This window comes from Oncorhynchus nerka, linkage group LG27 (genome assembly GCF_034236695.1).
Source record: "Oncorhynchus nerka isolate Pitt River linkage group LG27, Oner_Uvic_2.0, whole genome shotgun sequence".
NCBI classification, from domain to species: Eukaryota; Metazoa; Chordata; class Actinopteri; order Salmoniformes; family Salmonidae; genus Oncorhynchus; species Oncorhynchus nerka.
Genome location: NC_088422.1, coordinates 85,670,082 through 85,687,898, shown reverse-complemented (window position 1 = coordinate 85,687,898; position 17,817 = coordinate 85,670,082). Strand labels below are relative to the sequence as shown.

At 45.2% G+C, this 17,817-nt stretch overlaps 1 protein-coding gene across 4 annotated transcripts in view; it reads right to left on the bottom strand.

Annotated features, from left to right (window-relative positions):
* Nucleotides 1-17,817, bottom strand: part of crtc3 (CREB regulated transcription coactivator 3) — a 91,565-nt gene that overhangs the window by 28,061 nt on the left and 45,687 nt on the right. For 2 of the 4 annotated variants that reach the window (XM_065012173.1, XM_065012175.1), the window contains exons 5-6: nucleotides 8,517-8,579; nucleotides 3,630-3,727 (exon numbers count right to left, since the gene is read on the bottom strand). In XM_065012173.1, the coding sequence (XP_064868245.1) occupies nucleotides 3,630-3,727; nucleotides 8,517-8,579 (161 nt within the window). The remainder of the gene's footprint in view (nucleotides 1-3,629; nucleotides 3,728-8,516; nucleotides 8,580-17,817) is intronic. The other 2 variants (XM_065012174.1, XM_065012177.1) reach the window with 1 other exon arrangement.

Below are 17,817 nucleotides of genomic sequence, written 5' to 3'. Positions count from 1 at the left end.
CTGGTGTTCAACCTTCCCAAGTTCTCTCACGTCACCCCGCTCCTCCGCTCCCTCCACTGGCTTCCAGTTGAAGCTCGCATCCGCTACAAGACCATGGTGCTTGCCTACGGAGCTGTGAGGGGAACGGCACCTCAGTACCTCCAGGCTCTGATCAGGCCCTACACCCAAACAAGGGCAGTGCGTTCATCCACCTCTGGCCTGCTCGCCTCCCTACCACTGAGGAAGTTCAGTTCCCGCTCAGCCCAGTCAAAACTGTTCGCTGCTCTGGCCCCCCAATGGTGGAACAAACTCCCTCACGACGCCAGGACAGCGGAGTCAATCACCACCTTCCGGAGACACCTGAAACCCCACCTCTTTAAGGAATACCTAGGATAGGATAAAGTAATCCTTCTCACCCCCCTTAAAAGATTTAGATGCACTATTGTAAAGTGGCTGTTCCACTGGATGTCATAAGGTGAACGCACCAATTTGTAAGTCGCTCTGGATAAGAGCGTCTGCTAAATGACTTAAATGTAAAATGTAGCTACTTTTCTTCATCATTCTATCAGCAGACAGCGCTCTGACTGATGTGTAGCTACTTTTCTCCATCATTCTATCAGCAGACAGCGCTCTGACTGATGTGTAGCTACTTTTCTCCGGTACTTCTCTTGGTATAGCCAGCCTACTTTTCTCCGGTACTTCTCTTGGTATAGCCAGCCTACTTTTCTCCGGTACTTCTCTTGGTATAGCCAGCCTACTTTTCTCCGGTACTTCTCTTGGTATAGCCAGCCTACTTTTCTCCGGTACTTCTCTTGGTATAGCCAGCCTACTTTTCTCCGGTACTTCTCTTGGTATAGCCAGCCTACTTTTCTCCAGTACTTCTCTTGGTATAGCCAGCCTACTTTTCTCTGGTTCTTCTCTTGGTATAGCCAGCCTACTTTTCTCTGGTTCTTCTCTTGGTATAGCCAGCCGACTTTTCTCCAGTACTTCTCTTGGTATAGCCAGCCTACTTTTCTCTGGTTCTTCTCTTGGTATAGCCAGCCGACTTTTCTCCAGTACTTCTCTTGGTATAGCCAGCCTACTTTTCTCCGGTACTTCTCTTGGTATAGCCAGCCTACTTTTCTCTGGTTCTTCTCTTGGTATAGCCAGCCTACTTTTCTCCGGTACTTCTCTTGGTATAGCCAGCCGACTTTTCTCCGGTACTTCTCTTGGTATAGCCAGCCGACTTTTCTCCAGTACTTCTCTTGGTATAGCCAGCCTACTTTTCTCCAGTACTTCTCTTGGTATAGCCAGCCTACTTTTCTCCAGTACTTCTCTTGGTATAGCCAGCCTACTTTTCTCCAGTACTTCTCTTGGTATAGCCAGCCTACTTTTCTCCAGTACTTCTCTTGGTATAGCCAGCCTACTTTTCTCCAGTACTTCTCTTGGTATAGCCAGCCTACTTTTCTCCGGTTCTTCTCTTGGTATAGCCAGCCTACTTTTCTCCGGTACTTCTCTTGGTATAGCCAGCCTACTTTTCTTCGGTACTTCTCTTGGTATAGCCAGCCTACTTTTCTCCGGTACTTCTCTTGGTATAGCCAGCCTACTTTTCTCCAGTACTTCTCTTGGTATAGCCAGCCTACTTTTCTCCAGTACTTCTCTTGGTATAGCCAGCCTACTTTTCTCCAGTACTTCTCTTGGTATAGCCAGCCTACTTTTCTCCGGTACTTCTCTTGGTATAGCCAGCCTACTTTTCTCCAGGAAAATTAAAGGTTAACTTTAAACAAAACATTAAGAAATGCAGCTGGCTACATTATTTCTATGATAAACATTAATAACATGGCCATGCATAGTAAAAAAAAAAAAAAATCATCATTGTAAGTTAATTTACTCGTGTCGCTGCCAGCCAAAAAGTGTTGCACTTCTGTTGTCATCTGATGAAAATAAAGCTATTTTCTGCTGAATGTGTTGCGCTAATGTATTTTCCGGAAGGAAAACTATAGTTGCACATCCCTGATCACTCTATTGAAGTAAAAAAAAATACTTACCTTTCAATATAGAACCCCACCCCTGTCAATACACAGCTGGACTCGCCTGCCAATATCCTGTTTAAACTTGTTGGCTAAACAAATAGAGTGGTAATCCATTCTGGGACCGTAGGAGCCTATCCAAGTCTCTCTCTCCAACATTAAGACATCACTCACTGATAATGCATTAACACAACACATTCCACTGTCTGTCACTCTTACCCCTCTCTGTTAAGGGGAGGAATGGATGGAAGGGAGAACATCTTAAATACACACAGACGAGAGAGGAATGGAGGGAGAGATGGAAGGATAGAGGGGGGAGAAATGATAGAAAGACAACAGAAGGAGAGAGAGAATGGAAAGAAAAGAGACAGAGGAGAGAGGAATGGAGGGAGAGATGGAGGGATAGAAGGGAGAGATGATAGAAAGACAACAGAAGGAGAGAGAATGGAAAGAAAAGAGAGAGGAGAGAGGAATGGAGGGAGAGATGATAGAAAGACAACAGAAGGAGAGAGAGAATGGAAAGAAAAGAGACAGAGGAGAGAGGAATGGAGGGAGAGAGGAATGGAGGGAGAGATGGAGGGATAGAGAGGGGAGAGATGATAGAAAGACAACAGGAGAGAGAGAATGGAAAGAAAAGAGACAGAGGAGAGAGGAATGGAGGGAGAGAGGAATGGAGGGAGAGATGGAGGGATAGAGAGGGGAGAGATGATAGAAAGACAACAGAAGGAGAGAGAGAATGGAAAGAAAAGAGAGAGGAGAGAGGAATGGAGGGAGAGAGGAATGGAGGGAGAGATGGAGGGATAGAGAGGGGAGAGATGATAGAAAGACAACAGAAGGAGAGAGAGAATGGAAAGAAAAGAGACAGGAAAGTGAGGGTGGGTAAAGAGAAAGAAGAGAGGATGAGATAGAATAAGTAGCGATGTGAAGGTAAAGGGGAAAAACTAAAGATCCAGACACAGAGGAGAGAGGAATGGAGGAAAGGAAGACAGGAGTGAAAGAGAGGAGTCTCTACAGGCCCAGGACTGTTCCAACCAACCAGACAAACTCTTCTCTCACCACTTAGATATTTTAATAAGGCACACTGACAGTGTAGACAGGAAATCATTTCATATCGTTCTACAATGTCTCAGTAAGGTCTCAATTGTTTTATAAACCTTAGATGTTGTAGAAAGATTTGTAATTATTTCCTGCCTACACCATCTGTTTACATTGATTACAATGAATGTTATTGCACAACCTCTCCTCAAGAATCTCCAACCAGTTCCACATATCTGATACATTCCATAACTTGCAGAATGCGCATAGAAAGTGGAGAAGCGTCACGGTGATAAAAGGTAAACTGGAGACATGGTATCGACACGGCAGCACTAGTAGAATAGTGTAGAAGCCATTGGTAACTGTAAACCATTTTACCAGTCTAGCTAATCATCGTGGCTAACTGTGGGGTGAAAACAATTCCCTTATTTACTGTTAAATAGCCGATCTCTTTGGGCTCTGTTCAGAAGAAGTGCACTGTGTAGGGAATAGGGTGTTTGTTCGCGCACGTGCAGATGCAAAGTGTGTGTGTAGATGCGATGTGTATGCATGCGTGTGTGTGCAGATAGTTGTATGTGTGCAGATGCTGTGTGTGCGTGTTCTCACCGTTGCGCTGGGGGGGCCCTCTGCCCATCTGCTGGTTCATGCCAAAGGGGTCCTGGGGGTTCATGGCACTCGTATGAAGAGCTGAGTCCGAGTTGGTTCTGTGGAGGAGGAGAGAGAGAGTGGGAGGAGGAGGAGAGAGGGAGGAGGGGATGGAGGAGAGTGTTAATTTTCTCCCCAATGTCGTGGTATCCAATTGGTAGTTGCATCGTTTTGTCCCACCCGTATGGACACGGGAGAGGTGAAGGTCGAGAGCCGTGCGTCCTCCGAAACACAACCCAACCAAACCGCACTGCTTCTTGACACAATGCCCACTTAACTCAGAAGCCAGCCGCACCAATGTGTCAAGAGGAAACACCGTACACCTGCCGACCGTGTCAGCGCACACTTTGCCTGACCCGCCACAGGAGTCGCTAGTGCGAGATGGGACAAGGACAATCCTGCCGGCCAAACCCTCCCCTAACCTGGAAGACGCTGGGCCAATTGTTGGGTCTCCCGGTCGCGACAGAGCCTGGATTTTAACCCAGAATCTCTAGTGGCACAGCTAGCACTGCGATGCCGTACCTTAGACCACTGAGCCACTCGGGAGGCAGGGTGTTAATATTCTGAGCCAGTGGTGGACAGAGGATGAGGACGCCTCACGGCTAGGTCAGAGAGTCATTCAGTGGTGGACAGAGGATGAGGATGCCTCACGGCTAGGTCAGAGAGTCATTCAGTAGTGGACAGAGGATGAGGACGCCTCGCGGCTAGGTCAGAGAGTCATTCAGTGGTGGACAGAGGATGAGGACGCCTCGCGGCTAGGTCAGAGAGTCATTCAGTGATGGACAGAGGATGAGGACGCCTCACAGCTAGGTCAGAGAGTTATTCAGTGGTGGACAGAGGATGAGGACGCCTCACAGCTAGGTCAGAGAGTCATTCAGTGATGGACAGAGGATGAGGACGCCTCGCGGCTAGGTCAGAGAGTCATTCAGTGATGGACAGAGGATGAGGACGCCTCACAGCTAGGTCAGAGAGTCATTCAGTGGTGGACAGAGGATGAGGACGCCTCGCGGCTAGGTCAGAGAGTCATTCAGTGGTGGACAGAGGATGAGGACGCCTCGCGGCTAGGTCAGAGAGTCATTCAGTGATGGACAGAGGATGAGGACGCCTCACAGCTAGGTCAGAGAGTCATTCAGTGGTGGACAGAGGATGAGGACACCTCGCGGCTATGTCAGAGAGTAATTCAGTTGTGGACAGAGGATGAGGACGCCTCGCGGCTAGGTCAGAGAGTCATTCAGTGGTGGACTGAGGATGAGGACGCCTCACAGCTAGGTCAGAGAGTCATTCAGTGGTGGACAGAGGATGAGGACACCTCGCGGCTATGTCAGAGAGTAATTCAGTGGTGGACAGAGGATGAGGACGCCTCGCGGCTAGGTCAGAGAGTCATTCAGTGGTGGACTGAGGATGAGGACGCCTCACAGCTAGGTCAGAGAGTCATTCAGTGGTGGACAGAGGATGAGGACGCCTCACAGCTAGGTCAGAGAGTCATTCAGTGGTGGACAGAGGATGAGGACGCCTCACAGCTAGGTCAGAGAGTCATTCAGTAGTGGACAGAGGATGAGGACGCCTCGCGGCTAGGTCAGAGAGTCATTCAGTGGTGGACAGAGGATGAGGACGCCTCGCGGCTAGGTCAGAGAGTCATTCAGTGATGGACAGAGGATGAGGACGCCTCACAGCTAGGTCAGAGAGTTATTCAGTGGTGGACAGAGGATGAGGACGCCTCACAGCTAGGTCAGAGAGTCATTCAGTGATGGACAGAGGATGAGGACGCCTCGCGGCTAGGTCAGAGAGTCATTCAGTGATGGACAGAGGATGAGGACGCCTCACAGCTAGGTCAGAGAGTCATTCAGTGGTGGACAGAGGATGAGGACGCCTCACAGCTAGGTCAGAGAGTCATTCAGTGGTGGACAGAGGATGAGGACGCCTCACAGCTAGGTCAGAGAGTCATTCAGTAGTGGACAGAGGATGAGGACGCCTCGCGGCTAGGTCAGAGAGTCATTCAGTGGTGGACAGAGGATGAGGACGCCTCGCGGCTAGGTCAGAGAGTCATTCAGTGATGGACAGAGGATGAGGACGCCTCACAGCTAGGTCAGAGAGTTATTCAGTGGTGGACAGAGGATGAGGACGCCTCACAGCTAGGTCAGAGAGTCATTCAGTGATGGACAGAGGATGAGGACGCCTTGCGGCTAGGTCAGAGAGTCATTCAGTGATGGACAGAGGATGAGGACGCCTCACAGCTAGGTCAGAGAGTCATTCAGTGGTGGACAGAGGATGAGGACGCCTCGCGGCTAGGTCAGAGAGTCATTCAGTGGTGGACAGAGGATGAGGACGCCTCGCGGCTAGGTCAGAGAGTCATTCAGTGATGGACAGAGGATGAGGACGCCTCACAGCTAGGTCAGAGAGTCATTCAGTGGTGGACAGAGGATGAGGACACCTCGCGGCTATGTCAGAGAGTAATTCAGTTGTGGACAGAGGATGAGGACGCCTCGCGGCTAGGTCAGAGAGTCATTCAGTGGTGGACTGAGGATGAGGACGCCTCACAGCTAGGTCAGAGAGTCATTCAGTGGTGGACAGAGGATGAGGACGCCTCACAGCTAGGTCAGAGAGTCATTCAGTGGTGGACAGAGGATGAGGACGCCTCACAGCTAGGTCAGAGAGTCATTCAGTGGTGGACAGAGGATGAGGACGCCTCACAGCTAGGTCAGAGAGTCATTCAGTGGTGGACAGAGGATGAGGACGCCTCGCGGCTAGGTCAGAGAGTCATTCAGTGATGGACAGAGGATGAGGACGCCTCACAGCTAGGTCAGAGAGTCATTCAGTGGTGGACAGAGGATGAGGACACCTCGCGGCTATGTCAGAGAGTAATTCAGTTGTGGACAGAGGATGAGGACGCCTCGCGGCTAGGTCAGAGAGTCATTCAGTGGTGGACTGAGGATGAGGACGCCTCACAGCTAGGTCAGAGAGTCATTCAGTGGTGGACAGAGGATGAGGACGCCTCACAGCTAGGTCAGAGAGTCATTCAGTGGTGGACAGAGGATGAGGACGCCTCACAGCTAGGTCAGAGAGTCATTCAGTGGTGGACAGAGGATGAGGACGCCTCACAGCTAGGTCAGAGAGTCATTCAGTGGTGGACAGAGGATGAGGACGCCTCACAGCTAGGTCAGAGAGTCATTCAGTGGTGGACAGAGGATGAGGACGCCTCACAGCTAGGTCAGAGAGTCATTCAGTGGTGGACAGAGGATGAGGACGCCTCACAGCTAGGTCAGAGAGTCATTCAGTGGTGGACAGAGGATGAGGACGCCTCACAGCTAGGTCAGAGAGTCATTCAGTGGTGGACAGAGGATGAGGACGCCTCACAGCTAGGTCAGAGAGTCATTCAGTGGTGGACAGAGGATGAGGACGCCTCACAGCTAGGTCAGAGAGTCATTCAGTGGTGGACAGAGGATGAGGACGCCTCACAGCTAGGTCAGAGAGTCATTCAGTGGTGGACAGAGGATGAGGACGCCTCACAGCTAGGTCAGAGAGTCATTCAGTGGTGGACAGAGGATGAGGACGCCTCACAGCTAGGTCAGAGAGTCATTCAGTGGTGGGTCCAAAGTCTGCTCTGCCTACACACTAATACTTCGACACACACATTCTCAAACTACACACACTCCCCCCCCCTCTCTCAGACGCACACACACACACGCACCTCTTTCACTGGCTACAGCTGAGGGCTTTCTCAAGTGCTCTTCATTAAGCTCCAATAGCTGTGTTTATGCTTCACTATCCCTCTAAGGACAAATCTCTCCCTCCCTCTTTCTTTCTTCCCATCCTCCACTTTCTCTTCCCCTTGAGGATGCATCTCTCACACTCTCCTTCTCAAGATGGACACCCTCTTTCACAGTGGTTATAATGTCTCTCTGTGCAGTCCCTAAACTCGCTGAGACCGTACCATGTTCATTTGGGCACACCGTAGCAAAGAGCTCTGCAATGGAAAACAAGAACAAGTGTTTCTTATTGGACAAGTACAGGTAGATTGTAGCTCCCCGTTTCTGAACTTTTTCCTCCCACTGAACACACCCTAGAGCTCAGTATGGTTCCTAACAGAGAGTCAATTCATTCATTAATAGCATATCATCAATAACAATTGACATAACATTGGTGATTAAACAACATGTAAATTATATGCAAATAAACATTGTTACATTTGCAATTAGCATCGTAACACCAGCATCACATCAGGAAACAGACAGATGGTCCAAAGAAAGACCAAACGATGAATGTAAATAAACTAAATAGTAGTGAATAAATCCACTGTGAGTCAGGAGGCACAGTGTTAGGTAGCGATGGGTGGCAGCAGCAGCGACAGGGTAGGTGGCGACAGCCTTACCCACCCAGTCACACGGTCCTACAGCTGGGTTAGTGACAATGACAGAAGAAAAAGACTGATTAGTGTTACTAGTATAGCGAGGTAGAAGGACAGAGGTAGAGGGAGGGAGTGAAAGCGAACAGACACAGTAGTCTGTCTTGTGCTCCAACTCCGTGTCTCAAAGCCTTGCTAGAGAGAGACAGATGAACAGATATCTAAAAAAAATTAAAAAAGAGTTAAACAAGAGGGTGATTGAGGAGAGGAAGAGTGCATACAAAAGATAGAGCAAGAGAGGAAACGAGAGAGCATGAGAGATTGGAATAGAGGGGAGAGAGAGCAGGGGGGTGAGAGAGCAAGAGAGGGGGAGAGAGAGTAAGTGAGAATGAGAGGAAGGATTGGGCAGTCTACAACAGAGAGAGGAGAGACCGAGCAGTCCGGCAGAGTGGTTGGTCCGTGTGAGAGAGAAAGCAAGAGAGGAGGCTGAAGAGTTCAAAGGTCACCTGTTGAGCTGTGATATTAATCTAAATCCTGGTCGTTTCTCCTCGGCCCACAGCTGCTGCTCCCTTGGGAGAGAGAAAGAGAGAGAAACATCACGCTCGTTTCGTAGATTACTTGAGCTCAGAAAAGGCCTGGGGGGGAGAGAGAGAGAGAGAGAGATAGAGAGAATAGGTTGGAAATTCTAAGGTGAGGAGGGAAATCTGGATGAGGGGGCTGGATACAGATCTACTAAAGTGGACTGACTACAGGTCTGGAAACAGATCTACTAAAGTGGACTGACTACAGGTCTGGATACAGATCTACTAAAGTGGACTGACTACAGGTCTGGATACAGATCTACTAAAGTGGACTGACTACAGGTCTGGATACAGATCTACTAAAGTGGACTGGCTACAGGTCTGGAAACAGGTCTACTAAAGTGGACTGGCTACAGGTCTGGAAACAGGTATACTAAAGTGGACTGACTAAGTAAAGGAACCCCCTAAAAAACAAATAATGTCCATCAGACATTCAACTATGCTTTGTGGAAAGTAAATATTTTTCAGGAGGAACTGACTTCACCTATTTGAATACAGATTCCCAAAAAGTTTTTTTCATTTTTTAAAAACGGATCTCAGAAAGTACCGTAACTACTTTTGTAAATGATTGGAATTCACATCTGAGAAAGCAACTAAATGTAAAACAAATTGAATACAGATCTCAGGAAGTGATGACTTTTCCGAAATGATTGCCTTCAACTAATGACAAGGCTGTATCTGGAACTGCATGTTGAAGATATAATGAAGAGAGTACACCATTTACTATACTAATCCAATCTGAGAGTCATATTTGATCTAGACAATACATTTCTATCTGAACATTCTGTAAATGTCCATTGCCCCAGGTGTATATAATCAAGTCAAACCAATGATATTTTGTACAAATAAGTACAGTATATACAGTGCCTTGCAAAAGTATTCGGCCCCCTTGAACTTTGCGACCTTTTGCCACATTTCAGGCTTCAAACAAAGATATAAAACTGTATTTTTTTGTGAAGAATCAACAACAAGTGGGACACAATCATGAAGTGGAACGACATTTATTGGATATTTCAAACTTTTTTAACAAATCAAAAACTGAAAAATTGGGCGTGCAAAATTATTCAGCCCCCTTAAGTTAATACTTTGTAGCGCCACATTTGGCTGCGATTACAGCTGTAAGTCGCTTGGGGTATGTCTCGATCAGTTTTGCACACCGAGAGACTGACATTTTTCCCCATTCCTCCTTGCAAAACAGCTCGAGCTCAGTGAGGTTGGATGGAGAGCATTTGTGAACAGCAGTTTTCAGTTCTTTCCACAGATTCTCGATTGGATTCAGGTCTGGACTTTGACTTGGCCATTCTAACACCCGGATATGTTTATTTTTGAACCATTCCATTGTAGATTTTGCTTTATGTTTTGGATCATTGTCTTGTTGGAAGACAAATCTCCGTCCCAGTCTCAGGTCTTTTGCAGACTCCATCAGGTTTTCTTCCAGAATGGTCCTGTATTTGGCTCCATCCATCTTCCCATCAATTTTAACCATCTTCCCTGTCCCTGCTGAAGAAAAGCAGGCCCAAACCATGATGCTGCCACCACCATGTTTGACAGTGGGGATGGTGTGTTCAGGGTGATGGGCTGTGTTGCTTTTTACGCCAAACATAACGTTTTGCATTGTTGCCAAAAAGTTCAATTTTGGTTTCATCTGACCAGAGCACCTTCTTCCACATGTTTGGTGTGTCTCCCAGGTGGCTTGTGGCAAACTTTAAACAACACTTTTTATGGATATCTTTAAGAAATGGCTTTCTTCTTGCCACTCTTCCATAAAGGCCAGATTTGTGCAATATACGACTGATTGTTGTCCTATGGACAGAGTGTCCCACCTCAGCTGTAGATCTCTGCAGTTCATCCAGAGTGATCATGGGCCTCTTGGCTGCATCTCTGATCAGTCTTCTCCTTGTATGAGCTGAAAGTTTAGAGGGACGGCCAGGTCTTGGTAGATTTGCAGTGGTCTGATACTCCTTCCATTTCAATATTATCGCTTGCACAGTGCTCCTTGGGATGTTTAAAGCTTGGGAAATCTTTTTGTATCCAAATCCGGCTTTAAACTTCTTCACAACAGTATCTCGGACCTGCCTGGTGTGTTTCCTTGTTCTTCATGATGCTCTCTGCGCTTTTAACGGACCTCTGAGACTATTACAGTGCAGGTGCATTTATACAGAGACTTGATTACACACAGGTGGATTGTATTTATCATCATTGGTCATTTAGGTCAACATTGGATCATTCAGAGAACTCCTCACTGAACTTCTGGAGAGAGTTTGCTGCACTGAAAGTAAAGGGGCTGAATAATTTTGCACGCCCAATTTTTCAGTTTTTGATTTGTTAAAAAAGTTTGAAATATCCAATAAATGTCGTTCCACTTCATGATTGTGTCCCACTTGTTGTTGATTCTTCACAAAAAAATACAGTATTATATCTTTATGTTTGAAGCCTGAAATGTGGCAAAAGGTCGCAAAGTTCAAGGGGGCCGAATACTTTCGCAAGGCACTGTAGCTCAACTACTATACAAGTCTTTAAACATGCCACTGAAAAGGTCGAAAGATGCAATACATTTTTATAATACCTGAAAACACTGCAGAGTAATTCAAAAGCCATTTGCAAACAGCACGTTGAATGCTGAGCAGAAACAACGTTGAAGCTTTTTGTCCATCGGAGGGTGAATGTTCTTGTTTTAAAAACACATTATACTATCTTTAAAGGGATCGTTGAAGTAGAATACAAACGAACATGATTTTCAACCTGCTGTAGTTGATTCAAGAAGGCTGTTTTGGGATGTTTAGTTTCCTTTCAAAACTTAATAGCCATATTTTGTTACTGTTAGCATTCTCAGTAACACTTAACATGACATTGTTCTTGTGCCTCTGTGTAATCAAGCTACAATTACTTTGAGCAACATTTTATTAGTATGTTGTTAAATAATACTTTGGTAATTGCATTTTAATTCCATAGCAATGAGCTGAGAGTTTAACTACTGTACACAACAGGAATAGTGACCGTTCCTTATTCCACTTATGTTATAACGCAATTATTATGCAATTCTAAAGTTGATTTCTTGTTTAGAGCCCATTTGGTTGTGCTGTCCAGTAAAACATGTTCACAACTCAAATCTGTTCAGTGTGCTGTTATTACACTTGCTTTGGGATACTAGTTGTATCTGCCAAAACAAGTGCATTGATCTAGACACTCAGTGTGCATAGTGTTCTGGTTTCAATAGTTTCCCAGACCGTGCCAGGTGTGCGGGTGTAACCAGACCCCTATGAGATTGTGGAGAGCCCGGTGTTAACCCTTTTCAACTGAATCCACATGTTGGACGACTGGGATTGAACTGGGAGTTGATGCGCAGCAACAACTAAACTACGGGGGACCAGCCCTACTCACCAGGGACGAAACAGGAGCACTAAACACAAGTATGCCTAACCAGGTGGACTAGCTGTGCCACAGTTCTGTAGATTATACAATTCAAGCCATCTTCATTGATCCAGACAACAGGGGATTGTGGTTATTCTTGCCGTCCTACACTATTGGCAGGGAGGGAGCAGCACAGGGTGAGGCACAGAGCAGTGCCCATAGTGCAGGTTAGGGGGTATGTGCCTTTCTCAAGGGCACATGTGCAGTAGGTGGTGCCTGAGATCTTGATGCCAGCCACCCTGCGGTTGCTGCCTCCCTCTCGCCATATCCCTAGAGCACCAGGTACTGTAAGACAACTGTAGATCAAATCAGAACATCAACTAAGTTAAACCAGGAAAAAAACACTTCAACTTTTAATTTAACAAATACATTTTATCACTATTCCTTACAAGCCTTAGGCTGCATCCACACGTTTCCACATGGCAGAGACAAACACAAGTATCTGTGAAAATTACCAAAGAATCAAGTTAAAAACCAACGCAAAATCTCTGAAGGCCTCATTGTAGATGACTAGCGAACAGCTGCTGTGACAGTGGAAGACACCAGCTGAAGGAGAATAGAGACTCTCTGCAGGAGAAACCCAGTGATTTTCAACCATGACTACATTTAGATTACTAAATTTAACGATTACACGCTCATCCTGTGACACTCATGGTTGCTACTATCACACATTGTGGTCTGATAAAGTGTGTAATACAATAAGCTCACTGGAAGTGAATCCCAAATCAACCCCCAGCCCCCCCCCCCCCCCCCCCCAGTCACTTGTGTAGATCTGAGAGGATTGGAAATGTAAGAAATATGGTGGTTGTGGGCAATTCCACAGTGTCACTGATTTTAAAAAATTGTATCCTCTTAGAAATGTATTTCAAACAAAAAGCAATGATTGAAAAGATAAACAAACCATACAACTCGATGCACAAGGACTATTTTAACAATTTCCACTGAAGATTTTACAAAACATTTACTTGAAGAACAGCGCAGATGCAAAGTTTGGTAGCAGAATGACTGCACAAAACTGAATTTTCTTACCAAACATTGCATCTGCACTTTCAAGTAAATGTGTTTTTGTAAAAATGTTCTGCAGAAAATGTTAATATTCCTTGTGCATAGAGTTGTATGGTTTTAACTTTGCAATCATCTATTTTTGTTTGACATACATTGTAATGTGAAAGATCTGAGTCTCAGTGTCACTCTGTTGCAGTGGAATGACCCGTGTGTTGGAGATCCATTTCGCCCTCTGATAGACCAGGGGAATGGTCGGCATATTGTTTACACCTATGCAATCCTCTCAAATCTACGTAAGTACACTGCCTCGGGGCCGTGGGTAGGGTTTGATTTGGGATTCAGGGCCAGAGTAAGGGGGACAGCCAACTTCCCAGTCCAAACATGATCTTCTTAGATGGGATCCATCGTTGCCAAGGCCAGCAGTTCTCCCATCTGCCTACAGGGGGCGATCTCTGCTTCTCTCCTGAGGGGCGCTTTGCACTGCATCGTCACCTCCCTTCTATTAAAAAGTGTGGGGGGAGGCTAATAAAAATGGTCCACACCAACCTGTCATATCACTAAGCTCCTAGACACACTGGGGGTGCTGTATTTAGACTCACCCAGCAAAGTACACACTCCAGGAAGACGGACTTTGGAGCCAGTGGGATATATACCAAATACTCCACCCACCCTGCACTTTCAGTAGGTACACTGCAGCTGGGTGTTCTGCAATGCTATAACAGTACACACACACACACACACGTCTCATGAGCTGCTTTCCCCAGATGACAGCGGCTTTATTACACATTTCCATGTAAAGCTGTGTGTCCCTCCTCCCCCTGTACTGTATTGGGGCTTAGCAGCATGGGCCATATGGAGTTGGAACAGCCACACATGCCTTCCCCTGCCCTTCTCGCATTCCCTTTCTCTCAGTCTCTATCCCTCTCTCCCTTTGTCTCTATCCATCTCTCCCTTTGTCTCTATCCATCTCTCCCTTTGTCTCTATCCATCTCTCCCTTTGTCTCTATCCATCTCTCCCTTTGTCTCCATCCATCTCTCCCTTTGTCTCTATTAGAGGTCGACCGATTATGATTTTTCAACGCCAATACATATACCGATTATTGGGGGACCAAGAAAGCCGATAACAATTAATTGGACGATTTTTTAAACATTTATTTGTAATAATGACAATTACAACAATACTGAATGAACACTTATTTTAACTTAATATAATACATCAATAAAATCAATTTAGCCTCAAGTAAATAATGAAACATGTTAAATTTGGTTTAAATAATGCAAAAACAAAGTGTTGGAGAAGAAAGTAAAAGTGCAATATGTGCTATGTAAGAAAGCTAACGTTTCAGTTCCTTGCTCAGAACATGAGAACATATGAAAGCTGTTGGTTCCTTTTAAACATGAGTCTTCAATATTCCCAGGTAAGAAGTTTTAGGTTGTAGTTATTATAGGACTATTTCCCTCTATACCATTTGTATTTCATTTGACTATTGGATGTTCTTATAGGCACTTTAGTATTGCCAGTGTAACAGTATAGCTTCCGTCCCTCTAGTTAGCCATTTCACTTCGGTTACACCAGCCTCATCTCGGGAGTTGATAGGCTTGAAGTCATAAACAGCGCAATGCTTGACGCACAACGAAGAGCTGCTGGCAAAACTCACTAAAATGCTGTTTGAATGAATGTTTACGCACCTGCTTCTGCCTACCACCGCTCAGTCAGATACTTGTATGCTTATATGCTCAGTCAGATTATATGCAACGCAGGACACGCTAGATAATATCTAGTAATATCATCAACCATGTGTAGTTAACTAGTGATTATGATTGATTGTTTTTTATTAGATACGTTTAATGCTAGCTAGCAACTTACCTTGGCTTACTGCATTCGCGTAACAGGCAGTCTCCTTGTGGAGTGCAACGAGAGAGAGGCAGGTCGTTATCGCGTTGGACTAGTTAACTGTAAGGTTGCAAGATTGGATCCCTCGAGCTGACAAGGTGAAAATCTGTCGTTCTGCCTCCGAACAAGGCAGTCAACCCACCGTTCCTAGGCAGTCATTGAAAATAACAATGTGTTCTTAATTGACTTGCCTAGTTAAATAAAGGTTAAATAAAAAAAGGTATAAAAAATAAATAAAAAATAATCGTCAAATCGGCGCCCAAAAATACAGATTGTTATGAAAACTTGAAATCGGCCCTAATTAATCAGCCATTCCGATTAATCGGTCGACCTCTAGTCTCTATTCATCTCTCGCTTTCCGTCTCTATTCATCTCTCCCTTTCCGTCTCCATTCATCTCTCCCTTTCCGTCTCCATTCATCTCTCGCTTTCCGTCTCTATTCATCTCTCCCTTTCCGTCTCCATTCATCTCTCCCTTTCCGTCTCTATTCATCTCTCCCTTTCTGTCTCTATTCATCTCTCCCTTTGTCTCTATTCATCTCTCCCTTTCTGTCTCTATTCATCTCTCCCTTTCTGTCTCTATTCATCTCTCCCTTTCATCTCTCCCTTTCTGTCTGTATTCATCTCTCCCTTTCTGTCTCCATTCAGCTCTCCCTTTGTCTGTATTCAGCTCTCCCTTCATCTCTCCCTTTCCGTCTCTGTTCATCTCTCCCTTTCCGTCTCTATTCATCTCTCCCTTTCCGTCTCTATTCATCTCTCCCTTTGTCTGTATTCATCTCTCCCTTTGTCTGTATTCATCTCTCCCTTTGTCTCTATTCATCTCTCCCTTTGTCTCTATTCATCTCTCCCTTTGTCTCTATTCATCTCTCCCTTTCTGTCTGTATTCATCTCTCCCTTTGTCTGTATTCATCTCTCCCTTTGTCTGTATTCATCTCTCCCTTCGTCTGTATTCATCTCTCCCTTTCTCTCGGTCCATTCCTCACCATCCCTGTCTTCTGTCTCCATCCATCCGTCCCAGTTAGCAGGATGGTCGACAGACTCACTGGTACTGGTTTGTCTCCAAGACCATCTTAGGGCAGCTGCCAGTATACTTAATATTCACCCTACAGAATCATGAAGATTATCATAATATTATTTGATATAATATTCTCAACACAAGAACAGAGTTTGGTAGGAGGGGCTTTAGCTTTGCTGGCCCGTCATTGTGGAACATTTTACAAAATCATTTAAAACGGGATCTTTTTTATTCTGATTGATGATTTTAAATCCCAGATTGGAGGGCTGCTGACAACATATTGCATATGTTTTGAAACCTGTTATTTTAAGCTCTCTTATGCACTTTGCACTGTTTTAACTTCCATTCATTGTGTTGTCTCATATGGAACTATATGTATGCTGCTTCTCCAGGGCTCACTTGGAAAAGAGATGTCTCCATGTGTCATCTCTCGTTAAATAAAGGATGAATAAAAACACAATATCCTTCTTTCCCATCCCTTCAGAGGATAGAAACAAATCTGTAAATGAAAAGACTTGTGACAACAATACGGACTGCTAGACGATTAGAGGCCGTACAGAGGCCAGAGGAGAATCACAGATATGAGGATTAGCTGTTACGAATCACACAACCGAACAGCCAAAGCGGTCAAATATTGCTCAGAGGATCGTGTGCATGGTGCATGCTGCTTTGGCCGTCTGATGCCATTCGTTGTCAACGGTCTTTTTTAGCTATTCAACTGTACAGTTACAGCACGGCTGGGCTCATTGATTTATTCTGCGCCCCAAATGGCAACCTATTCCCTACATAGGGCACTACTTTTGACCAGAGCCCTATGGATCCTGGTCAAAAGCAGTGCACCTTTGGAATAGGGTGCCATTGAGGGCACACTGAGCTGGTGTGAGAGAGAGGAAGTGATCTTAACATACGTTAACCAAAATAGAGGCTTGTTGTTAATGGGTGAGTGGTGGTAAATAATTAAACAGACCACCTAAGCAGAGGATAAAGGTTCTCTAGAATCAGAAATACATCACACACTCACACAGAGAGAGCACAGGAATGTCTAAATCCCATCCCCAGGAGGGCCTTTTTGTTAGTCTATCCCCGGGGGAGATCAGTGTAAGATCCCATTCCCAGGAAGGCCTTTAAGTTAGTCTATCCCTGGGGGAGGTCAGTGTAAGAGCCTATCCCTGTGGAGAACAGGCCAGGCTGGGAAGAGAGCAGGGCCATGGAAATATGGGTGGTGTGTACAGTGCCTTCAGAAAGTATTCACATCACTTAACTTTTTCCACATTTTGTTGTGTTAGAAAGTGGGATTAAAATGGATTTAATTGTTCTTTTTTGTCAACTATCTACACAGAATACTCTTTGTCAAAGTGGAAGAAAAAAATAGAACATTAGTAAAACATTTATGAAATATAAAACAGTAATATATCTTGATTAGATAAGTCTTCAACCCCCTGAGTCGATGCATGTTAGAATCACCTCCGGCAGCAATTACAGCTGTGAGTCTTTCTGGGTGAGTCTGTAAGAGCTTTGCAAATCTAGATTGTACAATATTTGCACATTATTCTTTTTAAAATGATTCAAGCTCTGTCAAGTTGATCATTGCTAGACAGACATTTTCAAGTCTTGCCATAGATTTTCAAGCCAATTTAAGTTAAAACTGTAACCAGGCCACTCAAGAACATTCACTGTCTTCATGTAGAAGTGTAGATTTGTGTAAACTCCAGTGTAGATTTGACCTTATGTTTTAGGTTATTGTCCTGCTGAAAGGGGAATTTATCAGCCAGTGTCTGTTGGAAAGCAGACTGGACCAGGTTTTCCTCTAGGATTTTGCCTATGCTTAGCTCAATTTAGTTTATTTTTATCATAAAAAAAACTCCCTAAACTTTGCCGATGACAAGCATAACCATAACATGA